The 19143-nt window shown below is 36.9% G+C and overlaps 1 protein-coding gene across 1 annotated transcript; it reads right to left on the bottom strand.

The window, feature by feature from the left end:
* Positions 1–1339: 1339 nt before the first annotated feature.
* Positions 1340–17521, bottom strand: LOC140156892 (putative amidohydrolase YtcJ). The gene is made up of 8 exons (XM_072179909.1): positions 17311–17521; positions 12855–13133; positions 11655–11892; positions 6114–6402; positions 5325–5488; positions 4520–4882; positions 3197–3430; positions 1340–2617 (listed from the first exon to the last, which is right to left on the bottom strand). Exons 2-8 carry the CDS (start codon positions 13124–13126, stop codon positions 2240–2242), a joined length of 1938 nt encoding a protein of 645 aa, XP_072036010.1. The 5' UTR covers positions 13127–13133; positions 17311–17521; the 3' UTR covers positions 1340–2239.
* Positions 17522–19143: the final 1622 nt, after the last annotated feature.

Genomic DNA, 19143 nt, shown 5'->3' with positions numbered 1-19143 from the left:
ATAACTAAGTGATTTCGGCATCATTGCTGTCACTGATATCTCAAATGAAAAAGACATTTTTTGACATTTATCTTGTTTTTCGAAAATTACCATCACTCTGGCTCTGGTGTCATGTTCTAAACCTGGTACTTTATTTATTGTACATACTGTATTCATTGTACTTGAAGTTCAAGTTGAACATCAGGATGATAACGATTCTGCATGTTAAAGTGGTACTACACCCCTTGATAAATTTGACTATTTTTTTCTTTTTCAAAAATAATAACACACTGGTAACAAAGTTATGTATATTATAGTGGCAAGGAATCCAGTTACTACACTTGAATTTTAGTGACTCAAGACAAGCGGTACGTTATGATAAGAAAAGAGGTACCGCTAGAATGTACCTCTTTTCATTCAATGAACCACTTGTCTTGAATCACTGAAATTTCAGTGAAGTAATTGGATTCCTTGCCCCTATAATATACATAACTTTTGTTACCAGTGTGTAGTTATGTTTTGAAAAAAAATTAGTCACAAAATTTACCAGGGGGTGTAGTACCACCTTAAGAACGCAAAATGTGAGTTTGAAGTTGGCCTCCTAACACTTATAATAAACAAAAATACGGTACACAATGATTTGCACAATCTTTTTCAAGGTGGTTTATTATTAAATATTCTATATATTATATCTATGTTGACAAGATTGTCAGAATGTTAGTCGGTTATTAACATACATATATACGTGATTCAGAGATTGCGATTTTTAACGCTAATTTACCTGGTATTTGCAGATATAATGTAAGTGTTGGCGTAAAAGTCGGAATCTCTCAAGCAAGGACAATTGGATTTCAGTTTTTGTGTATGAGCATGATGAGAGTGATGTCATTAGCGTCAAATTTACGTCGTAACCGTGCACGAAATCCAATCGTCCTATAAACTATACGGATGGTTCATTTACTCATGTGAGAAAAACAGGATATTGGCAGGCAAATTTTTTTCTCGCCCAAAAATGAGCAACAACAAAAACTATTTTCCCACTATCCCTTGAGAATAATCATCTTATATAATTTGCACCACAAACTTGCATGAACAAACCAGAGTAAGTGCTATTTTATAAAGGGGTATAATCACTAAAAAAAACAAAGAAATTCAAAGAAATTAGAGTCAGTGTAAAGGTTAACAATTTCTATTACTTCTATACTTTATTATAATGCTACTTTTATCGTTGATACTACTCCTACTATATATTTCTGATACTCCTACTATTTGAGATACTACTCCTACTATTTTAGTATAAAAACCCTCCCCATATTATCATGACAGCTGCGCGCACTCTGATATACCGTTGGCAATCATTCCGCTAACATTTGGTATTTAGATATTTTCTCAAAATATCAAGAGCTATATCTTAAGAACCACTGAACCAATACTAGGCATGTTGGTACTCATTTTAATGCATTTGTCATGCTGATTCCAAATATGGTCATGAAAATTTACAATTCTGAATTTTTTGAAAAATTTAAACAACATTTGAAACTTGTCGTCTGCAGTCGACATCCGCGTGGTGAGAGTTAACGTCACGAATAAGATCACTGCTGAGCGTTTTCGAAATAGACGCAAGCCGTATTTAAAAAGCTGGTTTCCAAACCATGTTAAGTCCACAACCACATGTTTCTCATTTACTTGTGTGATACAATCACAACTACTTTGACAAGTTTGACATTAGCAACAATGAGTTGTACCATCAACAAGCCATTATTTACCACAACAATGCTGCTTAACAATATGCAGACAATTTTTCTCATATTGTTACTGTGCATTCATCCACTGTTTGCTTTGTAATGGTGCATCCAAATGAAATTACTATACCTATAGCATCACAACCCATTGCAATATCGCACAGGTAAATCAGAAACATGTGTTTGTGGACTTGGTTAGGAACCAAACTCTTCATTTGCACATCAGAACTCTGAACTACCAAAGGAGACATGCACTTGCACAAACGTTGCAGACCTTCAAGGTCGTTGGCGTATATTGCGGACTTCATTGTCCTGCTATGTCGACAAAACCAAAAGAGAAACAAATAATCTTTCAGTGTGCATGAGGAATCCCTTTGGATATTTCATTTATTTCACGTGACCACTAGTATGTGTTTTAACCAAATAGAGTCACAAAACGGTGATTGAAAACAAGATAAAACACAATTTTTGTACTTTTTTGAGAAATGTAGCTACAACTTCCCTAAATGATCAATTGTCTATGCCTTATCATATGCTGCATCGCGTTTCATGACATTAAGTCCTGGCCCCACAGTGGACATCTTGCCGATATTGCTGCGGCGTCCACTCAGGAATGTCTCCACGACCTTAATATCTTCCAGCTTGAAAGGATCTACATGGTAGGGATTCTCGGTTAACACCACCAGATCAGCTTGCTTACCCACCGTGATGGATCCAAGTTGGTTGTCTAAATGGAGCTGCCATGCTGCATTGATGGTGTAAGACTTCAGAACCTCGTCAATAGTGGCGCAGTATTCAGGACCGTATACTGTGGTAGGGTCGTCGCGCTGTGTGCGGGTAATGGCAGTCTTCATGTTGGCGAAGGGATTGGCATCACCTGGGAATGTTGGATGATCCTGTGGAAAAAATAATAATGTGCATAAAGAAATCAGCAAGGCTGAGCATGCCACCACAAATCAACAATTCACACAAAACGAGACACCACATCTTTTATTTTTTAATATTTCGTATTGGATGTATTGAAGCCAATTATTGCTGGATACCAAACCCCCGAGCAAAACCATTGCCCAAAAAAACTTGCGAGGAATGAGAAGCCTATCCTTGCCCAACAATGTTTTTTAGGTTAACAGGTGTTGGTTTTGTCACATCCAGCTAGGTATGTCAGTCACCCGTGCATCAATCATACGTAATTTATTCTTTGCATCTCCTAGCTCAGATGTGTATGGGGCCGGGGGTAGAATCCTCCATGAGCCATTTGACCTCTTTTAATACGAATCTGTTGTTGTATTGATTGCAAGTAACAGCCACTATATCGGACCCCGGTATCGGACCCACTTCCTAACTTTTGCACGACATCCATGCATACTAGACTTGGTAGCCTCGATGATACTTTATATATAATCTGACAGTGGTTCACCCTCGTTTCACCACGTGTGCATGGTATAGTCGGATAAATATGTGTCAAACTAACTAACCTGGTGAATGGTCCAAGTGATTCCATTCTTCGAAGCCTCTGAGATTGGAGTCCAGCGGTTGACTCGGTCCCCAAATATGTCAGTCTTATAAACTTTGGCATAAAAGCGTAGATGGTCCACGAAGAAAGAGAGAGCAACGTTGATTTTTCCTGCACGGGCAATCTGATCCACTGTCATAAGTCCAAGATGCTCCATACGGTGACGACAACGATTTGTAGGGTCATCCGCAAGAATCTACAATGAATGTAAAGTAGATTTGTTAATCAAAGATGGAAGCAAACATTTTGTAAATTAAATGGATTCTATGTGTTCTTAATTACATCATCCGTTTTATATCAGCAATATCGAATTTTCTGTAATAAATTTATATAGATGGTTTTGAAAAACATTGAGAACTCGGGATTGAGACCCGGGATTGAGACGTCACGTCAATGGCCTACACGAAATAAGTAATACTGCAACGCCGGGGAGGAATTCAGTTATGGGGAAGTGATAGGTGGCTAAACCGGCATCTCTGGAACTATAACTTAGCCTATAAATGTCAACAGGAGGCTTGCAATTTCTCAATAAAAGGGTGTCATTTAGTAATCAATTTCGAAAGAAAACGTGCAAATGTATTTTGCTAGTCACCAGGGACTGTCATGACTGTTGGTACATCTTAGGTCGTCGGTACACGACGGACCTTAATTTTTTTGCGCACTGCTTGTGCATGGTGAAGACACAAAGTATATGCTGTTAACGTTGCCACATGAACGCACGTGCGTTGAAACATGTTTGGCAAATTGAGCTCCGCACCCCCGCCTCCACACTTTCATGAGCGCACTGGCAAAAACAATTGGGGCCAACAATTCACAACTGCCGTCGGCAAAAAAATATCTCCGTCGGTACATTAACAAGTTTGCCCCCCCGGTTCCGAAAACCTGGCTACACCATGCCACTGCACTGAGGGATATAGCTCTGTTACTGCTAGGTAAGTGCTTAGGTTACCGCTTAGGAGCACGGTGGCCTAGCGGAACGGGCACTGACTCATGATCGAAAGGTTGCGGGTTCGAGCCCCGGCGACGCCAACGTGTTGTGCCCTTGAGTAAGGCACTTTATCTCGATTACTCCTCTCCACCCAGGTGTTTAAATGGGTACCGGCATTCTTAAATGCTGGGAAGGTAACAGACTCGCTGTAGAGGAGGTGTAGCGATCCCCCTATAGCAACATTACATGGAGGAGTCTGGCCCAATCGCCAATGAAAGAGAGATGGGAACTCCGATCACTGTTTATACAGGATCCTCTCCTTTACCTTTACCTTTTACTACTACGAGTGTGACTCACCGTTTCATATGCTCTCAGCACCTGCTCACAGGCTCTCTCTCCATGGGCATGAACCGCAACCTGCGTTCCTTCTTTAGTGAGCCTCTTCATAGAATCAACAAATTCCTCAGATGTAAAATTCAAGGTGCCATAACCTGGGGCCGGCGGGAATCCCAAATTTTGGGTCAGAGGAGTATTCATGAAAGGCTCGCGAACAGCACAGGTGCCACAGTGCGGGGAACCATCAGCGACAAATTTGATGCCAACTTCCCACAGTTTGCTGTTGTAGTTGCCGATGGGAATAGGTTCGTCGTCTTCTTCTGGAGCTGCCGAGCGCGCCTGACTCCGTGCTACCTGACGAGGAGGTTGTGCCTGCTTCTGCTTCTGCATCATCACCAAAGAAAGAAAAAAAGATTAAATAGTTGTAAATAATTATTGTAAAAGCGCAACTTGACTTGCTAAAACGCTCATTATATAACCAACTAGGCATTTTCGTTAATAGTATTATATAGTCTCCTAATGAGGTGCCATACAAAGCGACGGTCCAATGTTATGCCACCTCGCGTCCAGGACGCTTAATTTTTTTCTGCAACCATAACGGGACGCAACAATTTTATAACCCATAGGAACACATAGGAAAGGGTTAGGGTTAGGGTTAGAGTTAGGGTAAGTGTTAGGGTTAGGGCAAGTGTTAGGGTTAAGATTTAATACAATTTTGCGTCCCGTTATGGTTGCAGACAAAAATTTCAAATTTGACCGGATAGGCCTGCATTGTGGCTTTAAGACCTGTTGAAGGTATTTGTATCCCGATTTGTATCCAACTTACCTTTTTTTGGGCCATCTGGGCGGTACCAAGGTTGGTGCAGCAAGATACCTTTCCCTCGAGAGTAGGCTTGGGCTTCGTCGCTCGTGCAGTCCTTGCCTTTTTGGCACTCGGGGGTCCCGATGCGGAAGGATCTTCTTTGTGAGGATGCTCCATGCGATACAAACCTGCAGATATAATTGAACAAATCATTATTCAAAATTAGCCTACAATTCCAGGCATGGCTTTTATATTCCACATTACAAGCGCCCCTCAATCATGCTCGGTTAATACCCCCCGCCCCCCCACCTTCGTCGAATGACTCACGCTCAAAGGGCGCACATCACCAAACTGATAACTCCTCGCGCGATGTAATGTGGATGAGTATTTTGGGCCTTTCTGTGGACTAATAATCAAACCGAGAAGCAAGTTATAGCTTAAATGAAAATGTGAGACCTATTATAAATGAATTTGGATCGCCAAAAAAGTTGCATGCATAACACAATGTTTGATAACAAAAGTAGGCCCTCGGATTAAAAAAATGACCAGAAACGGGTTTTCAGATTAGAAAACCGGTCACAAATGGTGATGGCGCTGTTTAAACGCCCATATCTCGAAATTTAATTGAATACTACCCGTACGTTGAATCAAGTGTCATCGATTGGTGGAATTTTTATATTCAATTTGTATAGTTCAATTCTGTTAAATCCTATGGTTCACCAATCATGGCTATAAGGGTGTCACTTTATTTGTTTCAGATATTAAAGATAAAAATCATTGAATGAATGAATGTTCCTACAATGGAACACCTACCGAGACGAACTGGAGTATCTTCCTTATCGAAGACTGATTTCAAGGCATTATCGAAGTCCTCATTCGGCATGTATGCCAAATCTGTCACCGTCGTGATGCCGACGGACGCATAGTATCTCATCTGGTCCACGATTCCTGCAAGGATCATCTCACCGGTTGGCATAGGCGCATTGCCCATCACTCCCATGATAGCGGGTTCTTCAAACATTTGACCTGTTAAATGGCCATCTTCGTCCTTGACGAAGACTCCACCTTTTTCTGCTTCGACGTTTACATCATTGACGTCAATCTGCGATGGAAAAAATACAGTTTTAGGGGTGGAGGTGATGGTGGTAGCACTAGAGAAGGAGAGAGAGATAGAGCTCTCACCAAACCGTAATTGTGGTGACATCAAAGTGCTTTTCACAGTATAAGTGGGGACCTAAATTACAAAGTGGGGACATGGCCAAGTCCCCACAATTACGGTTGGCCAGAAAATTCAGACAATGCCGTTTTAAAGAGTGGGTACTATACGCCGTAGAAGTGACGTCATAATCAGGTTAACTACCATAGCAATAGATGAATACAATTTTGAATAGACCGCCCTGCACTACAAGCAGATTGCACTAATTTATTTATTTTATTTATTTATTTATTTAAACTTTCTTTACCCAGGGTAGCTCCTTCAATGTCAAGCACTGATTTCCAAGGAGGCCCTGCATTTACAATGTGAACAAGAAGCATATATATATATATATATATACAGTAAGAAATCAGAAAATACATAATTATAAATGGCACATGAAATTGTGAACAATTGGGAAAACATGTAAATTCAGATAAAAGACATATTACACTGGTTTTATCAAAAACAACTGCTTAAATTGAGCAATACTCATTTCTTTAAAATTACATCTACTATCATTTGGAAGGCTATTCCACAATTTAGTAGCACGTGAATGAAAAGTTCTTTTACCTGCATTAATATTATATGGTGGTTCAAAAAGAGCAAAGTTGGTTTGACTCCTGGATCCTTTAGAGTGCATATCATGCATAAAAGTGAACTGAGAGGAAAGGTAACCAGGAGCCATTCCTTTCAGGCATTTGAAGGTCAGTGTTGCCATATAGTTGAACCACCTATCATTTAATTTATTCCAATGAAGAGTACTCATCATGTCATCAATTGGTGTTCTGATATCAGCAGAAAGAATAATACGAGCAAGCCTATTGTGAAGAATTTGGAGGGAGTTGGAGAGCTCAACAGAACAGTTAGACCAAACAGTATTACAATAATCAAAATTAGGCATAACAATTGCATTAGCAAGCATGATGAGGGTATCTTTTGGAATATAAGGTTTGACACGTTTAATTACACCACATCGCTTAGAAATACAGGAAGACATTGCATTAATATTTATTTATTTTATTTATTTAATCTTTCTTTATTCTGGATAGCTCTTTCAATACATATGTACTGGTCTCCCAAGAGGTCCAGATAACTGTTACATACAAAATGTTAACAAAATAAGTATACAAAATTACAAATAATACATATAACATATTGAAAAAACAATCATGCGATTATGAATCTTACTTAAACAATAGCATTTTTAAACATGTGTAGACTCAAAGAGTCATAATCTAAACGCACACCAACTGGAAGGTTATTCCACAACTTAGTTCCTCTATAGTGAAATGTACGTTTACCCAGAGTGTTCTTCCAAAGTGGAACAACTAAAGTTTTTGAAGATTGACTACGAGTACCTTTTGTATGCATACATTCAGTAAAAATAAATTGAGAACTCAAATAAGATGGTGCTGAACCTTGAAGGCACTTAAACACTACAACAAGAAGCTGATTTTTCCACCTTTCATCCAATTTTGTCCAATTTAAAGATTTCATTAAGTCATTTATTGGAGTTCTTATGTCAGCAGCCAGCAAAATCCTAGCTAATCTATTATGCAGTATCTGAAGAGAATTGGATAAATGAGCACTACAATTTGACCAAACAGTACTGCAATAATCAAAGTGTGGCATTACAAGTGCATTGGCAAGCATGTTAAGTGTTCTTGGAGGAAGATAATATTTAACTCTGCGAATAATACCAATGCGTTTGGAAATATTGGATGATATACGATTTGGAAATATTGGATGATATACGATTTGGAAATATGATCAGACCAAGCCATAGTAGGATCAAATGTAACACCAAGATACTTAAATACATCTACACGCTCAATAGTATCATTATTGTAATATAAACTAACATCTGTAAAGTTTTTTAACACCCTGCTAGTGCCAAACACCATGAACTTAGTTTTCTGAATGTTTAATGTAAGATTATTATTCTTGAACCAGTCAACAATTTTAGATAAATTACATTGAAGCTTTGATTGAAGAGTAGAAGAGTCATTAGCAGTACATAGTAATGTGGTGTCATCGGCATACATAGTACATTTACAATCAACACTATTAGAAAGACTATTAACAAATATTATAAAAAGAAGCGGGCCTAAAATAGAGCCTTGAGGAATGCCAATATTAATGTTCTTAAAATCAGATAATGTAGTATTAATGTTAACAGCTTGAGCTCTATTACCAAGATAAGATTCAAACCACTCAAGTGTTGTACCTTTAATACCATAGTTGCTAAGTTTTTCAATTAAAAGAGAATGGTTAACACAATCAAAAGCCTTTTTGAGATCAAGAAATATTGCACCAGTGGCTTGTCCATTATCCATGTTTTTTAAAATGAAATCTTGAACATCATTCAGGGTAGTTGCTGTTGAGTGATTGCTACGGAAACCAGACTGGTTCTCTGACAGAATACCCATAGAAGTTAAATAAGAATATAATTGATTATGAACAGCTCTTTCAATAATTTTGGAAATGAGAGGCAGGACAGAAATAGGCCTGTAATTTCCAACATCCAATTTATCACCTGCCTTAAAAATTGGGGTGACTTTAGCCAACTTCCAGTCTGTTGGATAAACAGATGTATTTAAAGAAAGATTACAAATATATGCTATAGAATGACAAATGTATGGTGCAGCTAGCTTCAACATCTTGACACTAAAATCATCCATACCAGGTGACTTATTGTTTGGAATGTCGCAAATATGCTTATATACAAACTCTGGGGTAATATAACTAAACTTAAAAGTACTAGTACATGTATTAAAACTGTTGCTACCAACATTTACATCATCACAATCTTTAGCAAGTGTAGCCCCTATTGAGGTAAAATAATCATTGAATACATTGGCAGTTTCTTTAAGAGAAGATGTCAACATACCATCATTATCACTCTTCACAGTTTTGATTGTTGAAGAAGATTTTGAAGGCAATAATTTCTTAATTGTAGACCAGAGCTTTTTAGAGTTACCTACATTACTTGTGATGGAATCAGTATAAAATTTCTTTTTTCAGAGTGTAACGCAAGTTATTTGCTTTATTGCGATACATTTTTGCCATTTGCCAATCATGCGAATCATTTGTCTTATGAGCCTTACCATAATAGAAATCGCGATCTTTACAAACAGATAGAAATTCACTGGTGATCCATTCAGGTTGAGAACCTTTTATGCGCTTCTCTCTGATAGGTGCATGGATATTACAGGCATCATTAAACATTGATTTCCATGTGTCTAAGGCTATATTTACATCATTAATACTTTGTACACAGTTCCAATTAGTCTTACTGATTGTATTCACAAACTCTTGTTCATTAAAATTCCTATAGGATCTGGTTTTAGTAATTTTAGGAGAAGACTTAATTTGTTTCATTTTGCGAACAACATAAATAAGATTGTGGTCACTAAGTCCCAGACTATGAACACCAGATGCAATAATAGTTTCTGGTCTTGTTACAAAAGCAAGATCAATAGTTGTTTTACTCTTCTCTGTAATACGAGTGTAATCCTTAATTAGTTGAGTGAATTGTGAGTGATTTGCTAATTTAGAAACTTTCCTAGATTCAGTACCAGGCTTAGATACATCAAGATTAAAATCGCCTAAGACAATAATTACATTATCATACATAGAAACACAATTTTGAAACATAGCATCAATCATATCAGTGTATTCAGCTTTAGCATCTGGAACACGATAAACAGTACCAACTAAGATGGGTTTGCTGTGAGGAAGACATATTTCAACCCAATCACCTGTGCACACCACTCCACGCCATACATAAATTCTCCCAGTCACATTTCCCCAATATGAAATTTTTAAAAAGTAAAATTTTAATTTTAATTCTTTTAAAGTTTGGCCGAGGCGGGGTTCGAACTCACGGCTCACCGCTTTGGCTAGTATCACGTATAGCATACGTCCAGCGCCTTAGACCGCTCGACCACGAAGAACTTGATAGTGTTAATCGTGAAAATTTATACCTATAATATTAATAAATCGCAACTTCATTACTGCATCATATTTTGGAATTTTATCTGCTTAAAACATTAATGTGTATTATAATAAAGCTACCATTATTTATATTGTTGAATTCTCAAGCGCATAGAGACAATTAATACGAGGGTCCAATGAATAGGCCTACATATACACAATACATAAAATCGATTTTGATATCGGCCATGTGCTCTGCTGTGCATGTGGTTTCCCGCAGTGGCGGAAGTTGTATTACGAAGTGCATCCGAACTCCATTTTGAAGCAAATGATTTTGACAAGGCATTGGATAGTCCAGTTTGCATCCTAAATCCACATTAGACCCCTAATTTTATTTACAAAATCAAAAGATTAGATTATCATAACAACAAAACGGTAATCTTTTGTCGGGTCTAATGTGAAAATTACATTAAAAAAATGCAGTTTTTACAGAATTAATTTTCACTTAATTCCAAAAAAAAAAAATGGCGTAGGGGCCTATATAAGATTGAAATAAATTCTCTACCTTCTATACTAGATCAATTGTGACGCAAGTTGTTATCAAAAATTGTTGTGATAGATGTACAGTTAATATTCATATTATCCATTACCTATCTGATGGTACAGTTTTTACACAGAAAATATTTATTTGAAAAACCTGCCACTCGGCTTTTTCCGGAAAGGTCACAGGGTCGCCGTGACCTGTGCAATAATTACAATTAAAATTTTTCTTATTCTAACAGCAAGCGTTTCTAGAATATATTATGGCGAAATGTGGTGTATCACCTGTGTAGCTTATGTCAGCAAACATAGATTGAATACAATACCGCTCTTTTCAAAGATACGTATCTTACAATGTTACAAGTGCGAGACATCTATAGATGTTCAATGCATCGGTACCGCGTGAACGTTGTAGTGCAGGGCGGTTTAGTCAAAATTGTATTCATCTATTGCTATGGTAGTTAATCCGATTAACTACGTCACTTCTACGGCGTATGCAGGGCCGGATTTACCATAGGGCCAGATGGGCTCAAAGGGGGCCCCAAAATTGCCCTGTGCAGTGTGCATCTTCCATTTTAGCCGAAAAACACCATGTTTTGGGCCAAAATAGGGACCAAAAATTACAAAATTTTGCGCGTATGCTTAACATGCTTTATACATAGTTATTAAGAATAACTTACCCCGGATTCCTGGAAAGCTAGAGTATTTGCCCATGCCACGTGACCACTCTGTCCAACTACGGCAATAGGAACATCAGCCGCGAATTCATCATCCAAGAATTTTGCCGTCAGTGGCGGGAGATCAGCGATAAGTTCAGGATCCCAGCCAAAGAAGAGTGCCCATTTATCCGCTCCCGCTGGATCTTTCTTGATGGAGTCTAACGTATCCAGCATCTTCTGACGAATTTCAGCGTAACAACTGTGTAGGAATTTAAAGTGAATTACACTTGTTCAGTCGGGAGTTCAGTAAGCTTTCAGTTAGTTCGCGGCAATTGGTCACCAAAGAATCTTCGGGTTTTACTGATTGTTTTAAAAGGAATCGGATATTAACGTTTTATTTAACGTCGAATTGCATTCTGAATACGAGGAATACGAGGAATATCCTTCTGATATCAAATAATTTTGATTCTTTTTTTTTTTTAAATTTGCGATATAATACAAATTTTATGAGAAATTATTAAAATTTGATATTTTTAAAATTTTTGATATTTAACAGTCCTCGAAATAAACTTTCGAAATCTAATGATATGTACTTAAAGTGTATGTAGTTGGGATGAAAAACCGACCATCAATTGAAAATTTGGACCTTTCATATTGAAGATATACATTTTGTTTATGTTTTGGAAAAACGAATCCATGAAATCGGTATCTTCAATACGAAAGGTCAAAATCGGCTTTTCATCCCAGTTACATACATTTTAAGTACATATCATTAGATTTATAAAGTTTACTTCGAGGACTGTTAAATATCAAAAATCGTAGGCCTATCAGACTGCAATTGTGTCTGCTGTACAAAAAAGATATTGTGCAAACTTTGCTATCCGATCCTTTAACTTCCTTGGGCTCAAGGGCGTCCGACGAAATTGATAGTGAGGGTAAAATGTATTACCCCACAACACCCAACCCCACACACCCCACACACACAAGTTAGAACATTTTATAAAATGAGTGCCAAAAGTTAGCTATTTGCTCCACTTTGTACATTATTAGTATAATTGTATACAAATTGTGTTGTAAAGAATTGAAACAAAATGAAGGCCCAATTGAAGCAAGTCACCGAAACGTTAAGCGTGGGGGTGGGGGTGGGGGTGGGGGTGCGCATTTAATATTGCATCCACCTATCTAAAAACGTGATTGATTGACGCACACGCCTGGACTTACCTGAAATTAAGAGCGCTAATATTGGTATACAGGCATCTCATCTGACTAGTCTGCAGAGCATGCTGATGCGGTTCAATGAATCCCGGCATAAGAGTCTGCTGATTCAGGAAGATCACTTCGGTGTTGGGACCCTTACGACGGAAAACTCGCTTCATACTGCCCACTTCTACGATGATTCCTCCAGCTATAGCGATGGCTTCAACTTTACCAGCTCGATTTAGTTTATCATCCATAGTGATGATATCACCTCCATATAGAATGGTATCAGCCATTTTGAATCTGGATATATGATACAAACAAGAATTTTAAAATAATATCCGCGATTGCTTATCCTTGATAATGACCTTGACAGGATTGTTAGCATTACAATGACAACGTCTACAATGTTTAGTTTTATTATTTACTTTATTTGATACACTAAGAAATCGTTTCTGTCTATTTTCTAATTCATTCATTCATTAATTCGTTAGTTAGTTAATTAACAAATAAATAAATTTATTTATTTAGGCCTAACGAATGAATTAATTAATTCGTTCATTCATTCATCAAACTATTCATTCATTCATTCATTCATTCATCGACTCATTCATCCGTACATGATGTAAAAGATTGCGGGTGCGACTACAGAGGCATATTCAGTAGATAGCAAAGTGAAAGAATAAAATTATAGGTAGCAGGAAATTAGTATACAACTATCTACAGCTAGCAGGTAGCAGAATGTAAATTTAAAAAATGCTATCTTCAGTAGATAGCAGGGTGTGAGTATGAAACGAGCTACAGTAGATAGCACGGTGTAAAAGAATCTTTGGTAGCAGTACATTTGGTACTAATATGCTTCGGTAAATTTGGTACTAATATGCTTCGGTAAATTTAAAAAATGCTATCTTCAGTAGATAGCAGGGTGTGAGTATAAAACGAGCTACAGTAGATAGCACGGTGTAAAAGAATCTTTGGTATAGCAGTACATTTGGTACTAATATGCTTCGGTAAATTTGGTACTAATATGCTTCGGTAAATTTTAAAAAATGCTATCTTCAGTAGATAGCAGGGTGTGAGTATAAAACGAGCTACAGTAGATAGCACGGTGTAAAAGAATCTTTGGTAGCAGTACATTTGGTACTAATATGCTTCCATAAAAACAATGAAGCCTATAATGCAAAGTCCCATGTCACAAGGGAAATTGCCCAAAGTTGTCAAAAAATGTCAAAATAGTATAAAGTTACTCAAAGTTTCACAAACTTGTTTAAAACTCTCTCAAAATCGCGTAAAGTTGTCCAAAGTTTCACAAAACTGCTTAACATTTTCAAAATTTCATTAAGTTATTAAAAGTTTCACAAAAATGCTTAAAATGTTTTCAAAATTGCCTAAAGTTGCTGAAAAACACGCTCAAACGTTTTCATAATTACTCAAAATTGCCCCACCCTGCGTACAACTTACAACTGCGTAAAGTCAGCGCGGATTACGCTGAGTTGTCCAAAATCATTCTATGTGGTCAGGCATTGTTATGCGGCTTTGGGCCATTTTACGCAACATTATAAACTGTTGAATGTCAGACGTTTTTGGACAATTTGGTCAAAATTGGACAATTATTTCCCCTGTGACATGTGGCCAATAAGGCAATGTATTTCACTTTTAAAATATATGTTTAATTATTTTGTACCGAATACTTTCGCAAATCATGCAAGTAGGGCTCGGTGGCTCCAGCCCCTGAGGGGCACGTTAAGTGCGTGAAGGCGTGTACGTGTGATATTTGTATGCGTTAATCTAATCCCTGGATCATAATATGGCTCCTGTAAATGTTTCCTTTTATTTTTTACATTTGGGTCTGAAGTTGAAGTTGTGCCTCTACGGCCAATATATCATTTATCTATATGGCCCCTGTAAATTTTGGCTATTGATTGGAAAAAAAATATTTGGACCACTGAGGCACAAATGTATAACAAAGCAGCACAATATCAATATCTTCTTTAAGTTTGTGATTAGCGTTAAGGGATCTAAAATGAGCGTTTATTGCGTTTCGACAGTATTTTTTGTGGTACATGAGAGCACCTCAGACCTATCGAATTGCATTCTGAATACGAAGCATGTCTTTCTGATATCAAATAATTTTCATTTTTTTAAATCACAATATAATACAAATTTTATGACAAATTATAAAAATTTGATATTTTTCAAATTTTTGATATATAACAGTCCTCGAAGTAAATTATATAAATCTAATGACATATTCTTAAAGTGTATGTAGCAGGGAGGAAAAGCCGACGGTCAATTGAAAATTTTGACCTTTCATATTGAAGATATGGATTTTTTTCCCAAAAAGACCTAATTTTTTTGGTGTTTTGGGAAAAAATCCATATCTTCAATACGAAAGGTCAAAATTTTCAATTGATCGTCGGCTTTTCATCCCACCTACATACACTTTAAGTATAAATCATCAGATTTATAAAGTTTACTTCAAGTACTGTTAAATATCAAAATATCAATTTTTAATGATTTGCCATAAAATGTGTATTAAATTGCGAATGTTAAAAAATATAAATTATTTCATATCAGAATGACATTCTTCGTATTCAGAATGCAATTCGATATGTCTGATGTGCTCTAATGTCCCACAATAAATACTGTCCAAACGTTCATACCCCAGCCCTTAATAACATAAGAAAAGTAGGGGCCCGAAAGCCAAGATAGCATAGAGTTGGGGACCCTGTCAGGAATTGCTGACTTAACTTGCTGGTTTAAATCCGTCATATGAATGTATCAATATTTATTGAGAGTACACAAAACTATTCGATAAAAACAACTTGTTTTGAGGGTTTGTAAACTATCCAATAAAAACACTTTCATTGACATTACAAATCTATCGATAAACTTAAATGTCCGGAATTATCGACAAACTTAAATGCCCGAAAACACTCGATATATCGATTTCCCGTCACAAACTGTGACCTTTAAATAAAACAAGGTCATATCTCTAGAGTAAGTCATCTTTTATATATCTACTATTCTAGTCTCATTTTTTGTCTAAGGGGCTGTGCAATAATTATGAGCCAGGGGGTAAAATTTCCAAACAGCTCACCAAAATCTTTGCCCCCCCTCCTGCACATATGCATGTTGCGAGCAGGAAAGTTTGCATATATTTAAGCGTTTCCGTGCTGTTTTCCTAAGCATTTTTAGAGCGTTTTATTTAAAAGGCGCCCATGAATGTGTGCCAAAAATCGCCCCACCCCTCTCGGCTTGCCAAAATTGCTCCCCGGCTCACCAGATATTTCTTCCCCCCCCCCTCCAATTTTACCCTCCCCAGGGCTCATAATTATTGACATAGGCCCATGTCAATGTCGGCATATCCTAAAAATATAATGACTGACAAAAACAATGGCATACTATATAAAAAAATCATTTCAAGTTAAAATTAGTTTTAAACAGAAAGGTGGACATGCATCAGAGAGTTCACCCAAAAGAATTCCACCACCATGCCTGGGATATTTGGACAATTTGGTTAGCATCACATGTTGTTATAAAGTGGATTAAATGTTTTAAGAATTTTAAAACCGTTTAAACTTTAGCCGTTTCAGAAGTAAATGTTCCATTTTATCTCTGTAAATGTATTCACGTAAATACGTATTCATATTGATTCATTTACATACCCACCAAACACAAAACACTTTTCACATTATTCGCAAAAGGTTAGAAAAAGTTGACAAAAAACGTTTAAATGCCGGGTTATGTTTAGGGTATAAAACGTTTTCATAACATTCAAAAATATTTCTGAAAACTTGCTGCCAAAATATTCTACCATAATGTTACGTTAACAAGATACTTTGCATAATATTTAACAAAAGTATTTGCAAAATATTTTACAATATACAATAACATTTTTTTTAAATGCAGTTTTTCCTACAAAATGTTATAAAATATTTTCATGACATTATAACCTGACATTTTTATGTTTAATATTAAAATGTTTTCACCAAAACCAAAACCCCAAATATAACCCGTTTAAAATGTTTTGAAAACGTTTGTGCTTGCAGGGTACAGCCTACATAGAATAACATCAAAATAGTACTCTCTGAATTACACAGTTTAGTTTTTAAGTTTTTCACGGACTGATGTTAGTGACAAACCTTTCAAAAATAAATCATTTGAAATTAAAAATTCAACTTAAAACTTTAAAAGGTTTCAAGGTTTCAACCTTGAATCTAAATCTAAATTGACTCTAAACTTATATTTCTTTAAGTTCTAAATAAAAATGAATCTTTAGGACTTGAAAATAAAACTTTCAAATTTAAAAAGTAGCCTAAGTTTAGTAATAAAAACACAGATGCAAGACACACACACAAATATAATGGAAGAAAAAAATGGAAGAAAAAAATGGAAGTCCAATCATAGCAGAAGATATTCCATAAAATAATATAACACGTAATGAATGATAATGTTAGAAAAAGTTCTGAAAACTTACCTCTACGGTGTCAGATTACACGCAATATCAGAATAAATTAAGTAGCAGGTAGTGGATGCACACTCGCTCAAGACAAGGCTTCAAGATGAAGATCAAGAATTCTCTTGTATTTAAAGAAGAGTCGAGACGAAGACCAACTAGCCGACTGACAAGGATCTGAGGAAGACCAAACAGATGAGGAAGACCAAGCAGATGAAGAAACTCGGGAAGCGCCCATGTCTTATATAGCACAGGATCAAGGTTCCTCCGGCGTTACCCCGCCCGGGGGTGTGCATCCAAACTTGAACGACGTGGTAGATTTGTGTGTAGGTTAAATGATCAATTTAATCTTGGGTGATAGGCCCGGGTGGTATAGGCCCAAATAGAATCCCAATAACAAAGAAAAGATAAAAAGTATAAATTTAATGGGGGATACCCTATATCATAATTTGTGCTAAAAGGACTAGTTTGATTAAATAGATCTTTCTTGTAAATTTATACCAAAGTGAGTATAAAAAGGTGTGTACTTCAAATAAACAAATAAGGGGAAAATCGTTTCATGTCAACCATTAATTCCCAGCTCTCTATCAATCTACTCCATCAGAACTTTCATGAACATTGTGAAGCGACATTTTATTTTCATTACCCCCTTTCCGAAAGATTCGGAAAGACGCGCAATATACATTGATTCTGAACCACAAATAAATGACTTAATGCTCCTGAACATAATTAGCTAACTTGCTTTAATATTCGAGCTACTAAGAATCCGGGACTGCCGTTTGAGAGGAGTGAGAGCAATCACTCCTCTACAGCTCTTCTTAAGTTGCATTTGCAAGAGCGGTTTATAGCTCCTCTAGCTGACTCATTAAATTATTTATGCTTTAATGGCCACAGGTGCAAACAACTCTTCTAAAGCTCTTCTTGAAGAGATCAGAAGAGCATTCTACAGCTCTTTTCTAATTTTCAAAAGGCAGTCCCTGAAGAATGTCATTTTATCATGGAAATATCACATTCTGTTTAGAAATTGTGCCGCACTTTTTCAGAAAGGAACTCCCTTTTGCGAATTCGATTATATTTCGTTGGTGCGTCGTAATTATTTTCTGCCAAAGTGCTGACAATCGGCATATTCCATTTAAAATCCACACACCTCCTATGGAAGACATGACCTTGAATCTCCACAAAGGGAGTGAAGCTTTCAAATGGAGTCACTTATTAAGGTAACCCCATTTGAAATTCACACTCCCTACGTGGGGATTAATAAGGTCATATCTCCCTTGGGGTGTGTATGTATTTTAACTGAATAGGACAAACCGTTAAACGTGTAATCTGTAATTATTGATTTTTTACAAAAGTGCAGTGATTTATAGTGCACTACGCACAGGCACAGCGCCTAGACGTGGATCCACAAGCCTCAGCACACTTTACAGGTTGTCGCTAACCACCAAGGCCCCATATCATTTCACAAATATCAAACAAATAAGGGGAAAATCGTTTCATGTCAACCATTAATTCCCAGCTCTCTATCAATCTACTCCATCAGAACTTTCATGAACATTGTGAAGCGACATTTTATTTTCATTACCCCCTTTCCGAAAGATTCGGAAAGACGCGCAATTTACATTGATTCTGAACCACAAATAAATGACTTAATGCTCCTGAACATAATTAGCTAACTTGCTTTAATATTCGAGCTACTAAGAATCCGGGACTGCCGTTTGAGAGGAGTGAGAGCAATCACTCCTCTACAGCTCTTCTTAAGTTGCATTTGCAAGAGCGGTTTATAGCTCCTCTAGCTGACTCATTAAATTATTTATGCTTTAATGGCCACAGGTGCAAACAACTCTTCTAAAGCTC

Source organism: Amphiura filiformis, chromosome 7, assembly GCF_039555335.1.
Source record: "Amphiura filiformis chromosome 7, Afil_fr2py, whole genome shotgun sequence".
In the NCBI taxonomy this organism is placed as follows: domain Eukaryota; kingdom Metazoa; phylum Echinodermata; class Ophiuroidea; order Amphilepidida; family Amphiuridae; genus Amphiura; species Amphiura filiformis.
Note: the sequence above shows the minus strand (reverse complement) of the source record. Positions and strands in the feature narration are given on the sequence as shown.